Source organism: Pezoporus flaviventris, unplaced genomic scaffold (assembly GCF_033815535.1).
Source record: "Pezoporus flaviventris isolate CSIRO_AGI_PZ_B2104156 unplaced genomic scaffold, CSIRO_AGI_Pfla_v1 ptg000013l, whole genome shotgun sequence".
NCBI lineage: Eukaryota > Metazoa > Chordata > Aves > Psittaciformes > Psittacidae > Pezoporus > Pezoporus flaviventris.
The window spans coordinates 500,044-513,207 of record NW_026892561.1 but is presented as its reverse complement, the minus strand read 5'-3'; the positions used below and the strand labels follow the sequence as shown (position 1 = coordinate 513,207).

Genomic DNA, 13,164 nt, shown 5'->3' with positions numbered 1-13,164 from the left:
CCAGTAAATTTCATGTGCTGAAATCTGAATTGAATTTAAAGAAGAGGAAGGAGCAACTGTCTGTTCATTTGCTATTGACTTACTTATATGAAGAAACTCTAACATTGGAAGTATATAGCTACTGGCATCCATCAGAGTAAGATTTCAGTGGATAGACAGTCTGCTTATGCTAGTCCTGATTATCAGAATATGTTTTCCCAGATGGCACTACAAACACCAGCAGCCTACTGAAATCATTGCCAGGAGGAAAATAAAATGTATAGGTGGTGGTTGTTAGAGAGGGAGAGATGTTATTGCATAAGGATGTCAGTAACCCAACAGGAGGATCTGCGTGCTAATCACATGATAACTTGAGTCTGGGAAAAGAGGAAGATCCTTCTTGAATCCAGGAGGTGAAATAAATAGGTGGGGAAACTAGCAGAAAGCACAGTAAGAAGGAAAAGAATCGGATAGCAAAAGGGACAGCAGGAACAGGAGAGCCCAAGAGTGCAAATGTACGTATAGAAAAGGAATAGTGTGGCTACATCTCAGATACAGAATAGCTCTTCTTCATCCATAGCTGTTAATAACAAAAACCTCAACCTTTCTAAAGTCTACTTTAACCTACATTGTGCAGAATACAGAGCTGAAAATCCTGAAGGAAAAGTAGAAACGCAGAAGAACACGTCATAGAAGTGATACTGTTCTGATTCAAAGATGTTAAGAATGGCAATGCACTAAAGCATATTAATCTTTTAATAATGATAAAAGGGGCACAGAAGAAAGCAGAGAAGAGATATTTGAAAGAATGAATTAAAATGTGAAAATATTGGAAATACGTAACTCTTGTAAAACTTTTGTTTGAAAAGGTGCTGATGTATGTTTTAGTGCTTGCTCTTCTGTGAACTGTAGTGAAATATTGAGGGTTACAATTTGCTTGAAGGATATGACTTGCTTATTAGTGAGCATTAGATTAGTCTGTGGGACAACAGCATCCAGTGGGTGTCATTATTCTTATTCTGGAACACATTCTGCTGGTCGTTTAAAAATAGTCTGTAATGGCAGAGTAATGACAAGGGCTCTCTCTTATCCTGAAGGCTAAACCAAATGACATGATGGATGTCTTGTTTTCATTGTTAATAACTTTTAATGCACTGTTCAGATCTGCTTTTGGCTGGATAGAAAGTGTGTTTTTGCTGGACAGGTTACTTAAGTTTATGAAGGTTTCAAAGTTTTGAGTAAATTAAGGTAAATAATTACTTAATATGCATGTCTGTGGAGGTCATCTATGACTCCTGAATCAGTCCATCTGACACCTATTATGGAAAAGCTGGGTAGTTGTGTCTCACATTTTGACCTACTGTACCGATTTATAAGAGCCTACAGATACAAATGCAAGTATGGAAGGGCAGTCATTTGGGACTGGCCTCATAAAAATCATGTTTACATTGCACCTTTTAAAAAGACATCAGCATTGTTTCAGCAGAAGTAGATTTATTGCACAGTATCTAAAATACTTTGTGGAAGAGATCCAAAAGGACACATGCTAAGCATCACATGCTTTCCTACAATCTCTCCTACACTTTGTCTGCTATACACACTTCTTGTTCTCAGTCTCTCTTGAGAATCTTCAGGATATTTTTAAGTCTGCCTCAGAGTATGAAAAATGCCAACTAAGTTAAAGGTGGAAGTGACTTATAACAGCACTGGTGTTATATAAGCTTTCATTGTTATGGGAATGTTCCAGACTTATTTAATGCCTCAATTTAATTAATCTCAAGTAGGAAGACCCCAGCAACTCAACTGTAAATCCTAGTAAAGCCACTGATCTCAAAAAGGCCCTGCATGCCTATTTTGCAGAATGCATGTTTTCTTACTGATTAAAAAATATCTAAACATGAAGCTCTTCAGTTCTGTATTGTTTATGAGACTACATTTGCAACATATGCTGCCAATTCAGTTGAATAGATTTGTTCCCTCTGAAGTGTGAACATTATTTTTAACTCCTTTAAGAAATTGTAATAGTGTTGCCTAGTACAGAAAATTGCTTTTAAACAGCCCTGTCCAAAATTCTTAATATGAACGCATGCATGTCTCTGAGCAGCAAAAATTAAAGCATTAGAGGTAGAAGGCATACTTTTAGCTTTCCTTACAAATAAACTCTATGACAGCTGTGCTAGTACGTAGTTACAAGCCAGCTAGGACAAAGGACAGATTTTTGAAGACCGTAAAGCTTTAGCCTTTAATTTTCTGATTATTTAGTTAACTTCCAACCATGATGGAATTGCCATAATAACCATGGCAATCATGTAAGACAAGCCCCAGCAGACCAATTTGATAGCAGAATCTTGCAGTGGTGACTTAAGCAAGAAAGTGTTCATGAAATGTAGCATACTAACCAGCAGTAACACTTGGCATCTTTTGTGATGTCCGGCAAATGCTTTCATTTCTACTACAGTGAGGAGGAAGATGTTTTTAGGAGGACTGGCAAACTGGTCGCCAGATTTCTCGTTGCAGATGCAATGTGCAGTCTGGTGACCAGTTTGACAGTTGAAAAGTAATACTCAAGAGAAACAAAAGACAAACAACAGAATATTACTTGTTGGGCTGCTGGATTTTGCTGGGTGCAGCACAACGTGATGCAAGAATGCAGCCTAGCAGAGGAGAAAGAGAGGGCAGGATTTCCACTTCAGCCTGCCCTTAAGCGAGTTAAGCAGGCTGTGATGCGTACTGAAGCCTGGCTGTAGGTTTGCCCCATTCTGTAAGCAAGCTCCTGGCTCCTCTCTGGCATCTCCTGGGTATGTGCTTCTGCTGCAGGCTGAGTGCTTGCTGAGTTTGTTCTCTGTCCTGTCCTGTCCTGCACGCAGAAGCTCCTCAGAGCCAAGCACAGGTCTCTAAGGGAAGGAGTAATCTTCCTTTAGATGGTTCTGTCTGACAGGGATACAACAGCAGCAGCAGTCAAGACAACAAAACTGGCAGCCTTCCAGTCTCCTGCCAACTTAGCCCTCATCTCCTGACATAACACATCATGCAGTATATGCGTTATAAACTGTGAACAAATAAAGATAGCTGCAGCCTACCAAACTGCCTTTCAAAACTGCCTTTTATTCTGCAAGCTAGTGTACTACCAAAGAGAATAACAATTAGATTGTAGTCAAAATAACATTCAAAAATTATGGTGATAAACATGAGCATCAGAGGAATCATCTTGTATCTGAAATAAAAATACATTTCAATCTGAATTCATAAAATAACTTTGCTTCTTGACTAAGTAGGTGCTGTTGATTTGTAGCAGTGGTGTGAGATACGCGGCAGTTACTTGTGTGTGGAAAAAGCTGTTTTGTGAGGGTTGGCTTGCTCTTCTCTTAAATAGATTTCAAATTTTATTTTAATAGGAGTAATTGGAGCAGATGTGAAAGGACATAACCTGCCATGTGAGAACCAGCCAATTACATCCCGAGTTGCTATGATCTGTGGAACATCCTCATGCCACATGGGGGTAGGTTGTATGCATAGCCCTAATTTGTGCGGAATATGCTAGCTAATGTTTTCGAAGGGAAAAATGACCTTTGTCCTTCTCACCCTTATCCTTTTCCTTGATTTTTTTTTTTCTGGTAACTCTATCTTTACCTTTGGATATTAATTATATATTACCATGCATTTGCTATTAAGCAAGAACTTTAATAGTAGTAGAAATCAATACTGAAAAATGACATGGAAAGTAAAAACCACCATGCTGGAGTGGCTTAAAGAGCAGCCTGAAATCTGAGCCAAAGACTCTGAGCCTGAGTTATCTGTCACAAGCCTGTCACCAGTGTGCTACAGAATAGTGTCTTTGGAGAAGGAGTGCATGTCTTCAGTCACAGCCCTTCTCCCCCACCTCTTCACTTAATCAGTGTAAATCCTTCTACCTCTGAAAGTTGCCGTGATGTATAGAATTATGATACGTATCATGACTAAAAAGAAAGAAAAAGCCCAAAAAGCCATTTTCACTTTGCTAATTTTTCTCGGTAAATTAATACAAAAGCTTTTCCTGAGATTGCAATTCAAATTTAGTGTCTGCTTTTGAAATTTATACCTTTTTAAAATGTATGAGTCTAAAAGCATTCCCTTTAGATAAGTACCCTTTTCTGCTGCGTTTTTTGTTTAAAACTCATTTTGGTCTCAAATTTAGACTGATTATAGCTTGCATTTTTCCAAAATTAGCAAATGGCAATGGGAGTACTGGAGGTGTTAGAGAGGACTAACATGCTTCATGGAGAGAGCTCCAGTGCAGAAAAATAAAGGAAGCTGATAATAAAATGTCAGGCTTAACAGTAAGTTAAGTTGTCTTTGTAGTACAGCATGAAAATGTGGTGATTTTGAGCATGAATAAATGGTGATCTTGTCACACAGACTGTAGTTCAACAAAGCATTTTAGCATATGATTGAATTTAAAGATGTGAATAATCCCACTGTTGTGAAGCAAAGCATTGGAAAAAAAAAAAAAAGCTTAACTGGAGTGTATTTGAATTCCTTCCTAAACAAGAGTTTCAAACCTCAGACTCCACGCTCTTAGCTTATTCTGTCTCTGAAAAATTACATTGGTACCTCTTGGTCTACCACAGGGCAGGTAGGGCACCCTGCACATACCAGCTCTGGGGGAAGAAGTCCCCCTTCGAGCCTGCCACTACTTTTATTATTTCCAGGTTTTTTGATGGAGGTTTCTGCCCTCTCTGTGTGAACCCTTCCTAACCTATTTCATTTACTTGAGTTAGTTTAAATTCTTAAACTGAGTTAGGTAATAGACACATAACACTTGCCTGAAATGAGCTGAGGAGCTCGCAGTTTCCCCCAAAGGTAAGGGCAGTGTTGAGCAGCTGGAAATGGGCCAGCTGGCTCTAACTTACTCCTTTAGTATAACTAGCCCTGGAGGAGGAGATGTGTGTGGTTATTTGTTCATTTTTAATACATGTATATTGGTAAGTTCCAGCGTAGACCCAGGTCACAACTATACTTTGTTTTGCTTCCCAAACTAGAGCATAACTTATCAGTATAAACACTTTCACAGCACTTTTTGCATGCGTGCTCTATAACCATGAGAGATGTGGCCCCATTAAACCTGCTAATGTAACAAAAGTGACCCAACAAAGTCCATGTTGATGTTAATCAGTGTTCGGTTGTCATTAAACCAACCCCAAATACACATACACAGACTGCACACCATAGACAAGGCAGAACCTTTTAAGGCTCCTAGTCACTTTAAGCAAGCTTTGGTATAGATGCTTGTGCAGTTTTAGGCTAGATTTAACTAGATCTGTATTTAAATGTAACTACTCAGCATTTTATAACCATTTCCTTAGCTGCTTTGCTTCTCTCATCTGCAGAGAAGTATAACAATCTCTAGGCAGCAGACAATAAGCAAATTCTAAACTTCTCTGGATTTAATCTGTGAAAGGACTTTGCTTTACTGTTCTTTTATCTATTACCTGCATAGACTGCATAAAGTAAATGTCGAGCACACAGAGCAGTTGTATTTATGTTTTAATGAGACCTCTATGCAGCTGCATTTGGCTGAAATTAGCTGTTCCTTTTTTTAATTAGGGCTATAAAATGAAAGTATATTATACTTGTGTTTTGATAGAAATATATATTTTCTCTCTCCCTGTGCACCAAGGGACCCTCAGGGCTACAGAGATTAATCATCGAGTTTAATTTAATGCAGTGGGAGAGAGACCTGTGTGGTCAGGCGGGCATTAAAAAGTGCCTTTGATCTGCCTCAGGTGCACTGAGCCCCAGTGAGCCAGCAACAATAATACCTTTGTGAGATGATCAGAGACGAGAGAGGGAGAAAATGGCCTGTGTGGAAACTCAAGGCCGTCCTTTGTTGTGGTTCTGGCAAACGAAAGAGCCAACTGTCAGGAGAAATTCAGAAAACAGAAAGCAGGGTGAAAGTATGGTTGGATTTCTTTCAAGGGCTCGTAACAGGAAACTGTTCAAAATCATCTGCTATGCCTTGCTTTCCCTCCTCCCCCTCCTGTTCTGGAGAGGGCAGGGGTACTACTGCTGGTGTATATGTGTTGGTACAGTATTTCCATTCTCTACACCAAATACTTCATGAGTCACAGGAGCAGGTATTGCTTGAACACAGCATTTACTTGAAGAGAAACTGCACCATGACCCAGTTTTTCATTACCTCAAGGACTCTAGAGATCTTGAACAAAAGACTTTGCTAATCATGTCTTTGATACTTTAGAAAGTACTAATGTGGGACCTAATTTTACTCATGGCTATAATAGTTTAATTTGTGGTAGAACTACCATTTTTAAGTGAGGATACGCTTTTGGAATTAACCACTGGCAGTTTGGGGTAATCAGACACACACAAAGCATTTTGTGTTTCTGTTGAGGTACTTGAATAGCTCATGAAAGAAGCAAGAAGCAGACTGTAATTAGGTTACTGATCCAAGTCCAGGTCTGAGCTGGTTGTTGCAGAAAGTCACTGCCACCTCAGGGCTCATCCATTATCCATGAGCAAAAAGGAAAGAAAAGATGGTTTTCTGAATATTTTTGGACAGTTATTCATTTTACATGATTCTCTGCTGCCTCCTTTGCCCTAGAAGAGTCATCAGCAGAATCTGCATTTGCTGTGGCAAATAACCTGTCCTTTTACGTGTCAAGGGTTGTCTCTCAGTTTAGGGCTGGGATTCATTGGCTGCAGGTTTGATCTCTCTCTGCAGCATAGGTATTCCTTTCAAGTGATGGATACTCAGTGGCTGACTTTCCTGAGTGGGCTGCTGCATGTCACTATGCTTTGCAGACAGGGCCTCTAAGCTCCAGCACCCACATTCAGTTCTGGAACTTTTAGGAGACTTTCCTTGTGTAGCCATGGAGACTACACAAAATGTGTGAGCAGTTTTTCACAGTAAAATAGCAGCAGGTTTGAAGCATTGAAATAAGAGCTTGCATGTTGTTCCTAGCTAGTAGTTTGCATGGGTCTAACAGACGTGCTCTAACTTCTGGGAATAAGGTAATTGGTTTCACTAAAAGCCCGACTTCCTGTCAATATCTTATGGGGTTTATGGGATATTTAAAAGGTTTCAAAAATCCTTTCTTTTCTCCTGAAACCTTTATGTGATTTAGGAGATGTAGGTAGATATCTGCCTTATTTTGTCCCAGTCCTGAACACAAGCATGCTTGCCCTTTTGCAGATGTATAAAACCACCAAGAACTGAGTTTACTCTTGGGTGCCAGTTAGCAATCAACAAAAAAGTAATATGAGGAAGCAGTGTGGCAGGGGAGTTGGACACAGACATTTCCTAGTGTTCTTTGGAGCAAGTGATCTAGCAGTACTGCTGCTGCTTTCTGGTTTTAAACTGAAAGAGGGTAGATACAGACTAGCTTATAAATATATATATAAGGAAGATGTTTTACAATGAGGGTGCTGAGGCGCTGGGACAGCGTGCCCTGAGGAGCTGTGGCTGCCTCATCCCTGGCAGTGTTAGGTTGGATGGGGCTTGGAGCAACTTGGTCTAGTGGAAGGTGACAGTGGGTTGGAACTGGATGAGTTTTCCAGGTCCCTTCCAACCCAAACCATTCTGTGATTCTATGATTCTGTTCTATAGAACATGGGAGATCTTAGTATATGGGAAATCTTATAGTATGGGAAATATTGCAGTTTCCCCTACCTGATACCAGCATAGCACTCCTCTTGTGGGCACCAAATTCACAAAATAAAACATCCTTTTTTCCTCAAAGTAAAAGAATCTACAGGTCAGAGGAAACTTACCTGACACTGAACAAACTGGGACCAGACAGGGACTGGTTTTTGGTAGCCAGAGATTATGGAAGGAATTTGCAGAATTAAAATGGTGACATAAATGATAGATCTGTAATGGGAACAGTGAGGGTGCTGAGGGTTATGGAGTCACTAGGAGGGCAGAGTGGCAGAGGGCAGAGTTATGCACATTGAATAAGGTAGGAGAGATCCACATAAATTAGCCTCGTTGATAAAACACATATAAACTCTCATTTCTGCCTCTTTTGTTGTGAATTAGGCTCACTCAGAGATAAGTGTTGTGCTTTGCACTTGTCCCAGAACAGTTGTTCTGTTATCTAAATATTTGTCATTCTTGCTCTAACACCTTTTTGGATTCACAGCTGAAGGAAGTAGCCAGAGCAGCTTCTAATGGGAACACTGCCTGGCCTGATTTCAGCTTACTGAGGCAGAGGGGGTCTGAATTTGGTGGCATTTTGAGTCCCAAATATACAGGGTTTGTGTTCCCTCCTATGCACGTTTAGGGATGTGTCTGTGTTCTTCTTCAGTCATTCCTTCTTCTTTATCAGCTCTCTATTCCAAACTTAATTTTTGAGGGGATTGTCAAGGAATCTTTTCAGGTTTAGGTGGAGATTCTCTTTTGCATCTGTTTTGTTACTTCTGTGACTCCTGTCATTGTGAACTGCCTCACCTGGCTTGGCGCACAATTCCTTTTTCCCTGGGTGATGATGTGTATGTGGTTTGAAGCTTGTAATTTAGGAATTTTTTTAATTGGAGAGGCACAAGTAGTTTATCTTCTATTTTTCCTTCAGATTTACTACGTGATCTAGAAGACAGAGCTTAAGCAACTACATGAACAGCAAAATAAGCTGATAATTTTGCTGTCCCAGTGTTTACTATGGATTATTTCAGGAAGAATATCCTATGCTCTCTTTTATCAAGCCTGCCTAGTCTTTGCCTGTTTTCTGCTAAAGAACTTCAGCCCAATTTGCTTATTCTAAATTTGTTCATTTGATTCTCGTGATGACTGGCAAACACAATAGAGCTTCTTTGCTCCACAATATCCGCCCAAGCTGCCAGCTTTGTTCACACAAATAGAGTGTAAAGCACGTTTCCACCCCCAAAAGCATGCACAGTACGTGTCCTTTGCAGTACATCCTGGAGTGGAGACTGCAGAGACATGCTGGCTCAAAGTGTTCTCATAGCCTGATCTCTGTAATCTCGGTGGGAGCCAGACCAGCAAGTGGATTCAGTATATTTTGGCTCTGATACGAGAGTCTCCTCTTCAGAACATGCCACGTTGTTAAAGCAGCAGCCTTCTGAGTAATTACTGCACAGGGACTTCTCAGCTGCTTAAAATCATCTGTGATGAGGGGAAAGCTCGCAGGGACAAAATAGGCTGGTACTTGCTTTGCCAGCTATATTTAATCTAGTGGGATGGCACTAAGCAGTGTGTTTTGGAGTGAGTCGGATGGCTGCGTGCAGCACTCCAGCCTCGCACTCTTCACTTGCTGCCGCACATGCAGCCCTGACATGAAACGTGCAGTCTCCGAGGGGACAGGGCTAGAAGCCCAGGGCAGTGCATCCCAGTGCCAACTGGCTGTGACCCAGGGTTTAGCAAAGGCAGCAATTTGTCCTTCTCCTGACCAGGGGAAAGGGGCTGGGCTTGGGAGGGTCAGGCGAGCAAGAAGGGGAGGAGGGGGAAGAAACCAAAAGCAAACCTGTTAAAGCTAGGGCAGCCTAGATGAGTTTTTGAAATGACCTGTATGAGCTTTATGAAAGTGATAAGTCCTCTTGCTTTCTTAATATTCTTCTCTTAAGGCCAGTTCTGCACGAGTCACAGAGCTGGTGTCTTTCAAACGGGAGAAATAAATTAGGAACCTCTCTCCCTTGCTCTGTCCTCATTCAGTTCAGTTCTGCTGGCTTATATATAATGCATTTGGCAGCAGTCACGGTGCTGACTTCCCAGCTAATGAAGATGTTTTACATTCAGGGAGGGCTGCATGAAATGAAAACCACATTGACTTCATGACTGTTGTTGCAGGTTGCCTGTCCTCAGTGTACACAGATTCAGCCTTCTCAGGAAAAGGTCACAGAGCCTATTTAGGTGCCTTTTCAGCCTGTGGCCTTAGAAGAGTTATATATCCATAAAACTGCTGCCTTCTACTTGTCCCTCAAAGAAGTCCTCCACACCCTTTCTTAATGAGACTGACTCGTTCAATGTTCTAGCATCGTTTGGTTTGAAAAAGAAACAAACAAAACTGTACCATCCCCTTTGCTGGCATTAATTTGACACTCTATGCTTTCCATGCTTTGTTTTGTTTTTAAAAGGCAAGAAGTAAAATATTTCTGCTAGCAGGGTATATAAAAAAATGTTGCTTTTCTGACCTCCTTATTATATTAATAAAAACTAGGAAGACTTTAGTAGTGGTGGGGGATCATGTGCAGGCAGCCTCCAAAACCCAAAGCACTTACTTGCAGAACTAGTAAACCACAAAGCTTAAGATCTTGCAATGTAAATAGGAAGTCAGAGAGTTTACTTTAGAGCCAGCAGTGGTGAGTCTGTATAATGTTTATTTCTGCTTGCCTCCCAGCCTTTCCTAAAGCTTGGCAGAGATGAAAGGGAGGCTTGCGCAGTAAATGAGTTATTAAAAGGTTTTGTTATGAGCAAGATTCCTTTGTTCCTGGCCTGACATAATTCAAAGCTCAGGTGTATGCCTCGGTGACTGGGAGAATGGGACATTCCTGTTTAGTGTGTGCCTGTCGGAGATGTTCAGGTTTTGCACCCCATTGCTTTGCTGATAATCAGCCTGTTCCGGGGAATGTAGCTGAAAGCAGTGCAATCGCTGTTGTATCTAAACTGGATAACGCTTAGTAATATTTCCTTCCCCTTTGTGAACAGATCATTTGGGTTCAGCGACTCAAAGAATAGATGAGGGCAGAGTGAATGTTCTGAAAAATATCCTGCTTGGAGACTGTCTGAAGGCAGATGTTCTAGAGACATCTCACTGACATCAGTGAAAACACTTGCTATGAGAATTCCAACAGTCCTGGTGCTTTCCATACTGGGGTTAACTGTCAGCTACCCTGTGTGACACAAAGTTGTGTATTAGGGTGTTGGATTTATAACACAAACCCTTTCTGCTCTGTCTTCTCTTTGGTGGTCTTGGGGAATGAATGGGTTCTCATAGGAACTGTTATTCTAGTTCTGTTGGGTGGGAGTCTGAGGCGCTGCATAGTTTAATAGGGTTTTAATTGTTATGTCTTTACTTTTACAAACTGCTCCTATCCAGTGCTTTGGGAGTGGATGACATATGAGCTGGAAATTTTGCCTTTTATGTTGTGAAGTTCTTCCACGCTCTGAAAAGACAGAATTACACACTGCAGACAATAGCATATTGCACTGTATGATAAACAATGTGTAAACCAGAGATCTGTTTTCTTCCTTCCTTAGATTTTCTGTTCTTTCTGATGTAAGCACAATAGATGTAAAGGCTTATGTTGGGCCTCTTCCAGGTCTGACTGCTAATAGGGCTCCTGTCCTGTTCCTTACGCCTTCCCCACATTTTGCCTTAGAAAGAGGGAGTAACAGAGACAGAGCTTCTTATGTCCTAATGTTGCCACTAGTTAGATTTATCTGGTCTGGCTGCTGGAAATACCAGGCTGCATAATCTGAGCCTCTCTACTTCAAGCAGTGTGCCACCGAAGGCTACCTGGTAGTAGATCTAGCTCTAGAAGCTAGCACCTTGCACCTTTATTTCCTAACTATAACAGTTATTGCTTTGAATAGGGTTTGGAGGGTTTTGTTTCTTCTGTTGTAGGAAGCAGGTTGTATTTTGGATTCTGTAGCTGAAATGATAAATGAAAAATGCTGAATTTGACTTCTTTCCTTGATGTTCAGATAGCACAGCATCACTCCATTGTAAGGGACAAGATAAAGAATGTTAATATTGATTCATTATCTATCATTATTCTTGTTATTGCTCACAAAAGTCCATCAGGCTCAGTGGCCCTTCATTGTACAGAAGACTTTTGTCTTTCCTTTTCTGTATTCTTCAAAGTGATGATATCAGATTTGACAGGTACAACACTCTCGTCAGTGCTGCAATCTAACTGCTTCTGACTGCTCCTCTCTAGACCCAGAAGAATGTAGTAGCCTGAAGCCCACAGTCTTGAGCAAACCCAAGTGAATTCCTGGAGTGTTCTATTCTGAGGAGAGCTGGATGGGGGATTCTCTCATGTCACAAACGTATTTGTGTGTAAAGAATGGCCTTTCTGGACCTCTTGTTTATCTTGGTTTTGTGAGTAGTCAAGCATTTATTAAACAGCCTGCTTATTCTGTGTGTTTAAATCTCATGGTGAATAAGAATGACTTCTTTATTGATTCTTATTTTCTTACAAGAACTAAACTGAGCTGTAAAAGAATAACTAAAATACAAATGAAATGATATATGATAAGGGATAACTTTGGTCATGAGTTAGGTTGTTTCTGGGTCCTGAAACAAGTAAACAGAGTTTTCAAGGGGATACAACAGTTGTATGAAAAGCAACTTCATAGTTTTCTGTTTAAAGAATTTTGAATTAGCCGTATTTACAATGAGTAATGTGGAATTTGGGGTCAAAATCCCAGGTTTTGTTCAGTGTTGCTGGTTTCCTGTAGGAACTTAGTTTACTTACGTGCAATATGAGCATGAAACTGAAGCTGTGCAGACAGAGATCTCTCCAATGAAAGGTGTGATAACAAGTGCTGGGGATTAAGGACTCTGGTCCACCAAGGTGGTATAGATGCAACAGTATTTTTAAGTATCCTTTTATTTTTCTTAACTGCCCCAGTTCCCCCAGTCAGAGGGAACTGTGTTTTCATCAGTACTTCAGCAGTAGGCTTTTTTTTTCCATTTCCAATTTTATTCACCCCCTCATGAATCAGTAGTTTTTTATTTAAGCTTCCTGCTCCAGCAGTGGGTGGGAGAATCCTAGAGGGGGCAAGTTTTATTAGGGAGGAAGTAAATCTCTTCTCATATAACCATTCCGGAGGAAAATGACGAGAAGCATTCGCTGCTGCTTTTCTCCCACTGTCAGCTGGGAATCACAGTTTATGCTGAGTTCATTGTTTATAACTCTGGGTGAAGGCCTGAGGTCCTCTCTCAGTGTTTACTCTGTCCTTGGGAGTTTGTCTCAGTAAGTAAGGGCTGAATAAACACCAAGTAAGGTTCTCAGGATTTGCCCATTTCGTTATTCAAGTGTTTAAAAATACATTTAAAATAGTGTGTGATAGCATATCCCATATAATGTAAATCTGCTCCCAGTAACTCAGGGCTATTGCAGAAGAAGATTCATTTTCCCTGTAAGTGTGACATTATAGTTGGTAGTGGGCTTCACTGGTATAGAAGGAATGCTTACCTAAAGGTGAAAAAAGAAAACTCTAAAATG

General features: G+C 40.7%; 1 protein-coding gene across 19 annotated transcripts in view; it reads left to right on the top strand.

Annotated features, from left to right (window-relative positions):
• The window catches only part of FGGY (FGGY carbohydrate kinase domain containing), a 322,855-nt gene that overhangs the window by 250,472 nt on the left and 59,219 nt on the right, over positions 1-13,164 (top strand). For all 19 annotated transcript variants that reach the window (XR_009743019.1, XM_061451142.1, XM_061451143.1 and 16 more), the window contains one exon: positions 3,375-3,478. Coding sequence is in view for 18 of the 19 variants with exons in the window: in XM_061451142.1 (XP_061307126.1) it covers positions 3,375-3,478 (104 nt within the window). In the remaining variant the exon portion in view is untranslated. The remainder of the gene's footprint in view (positions 1-3,374; positions 3,479-13,164) is intronic.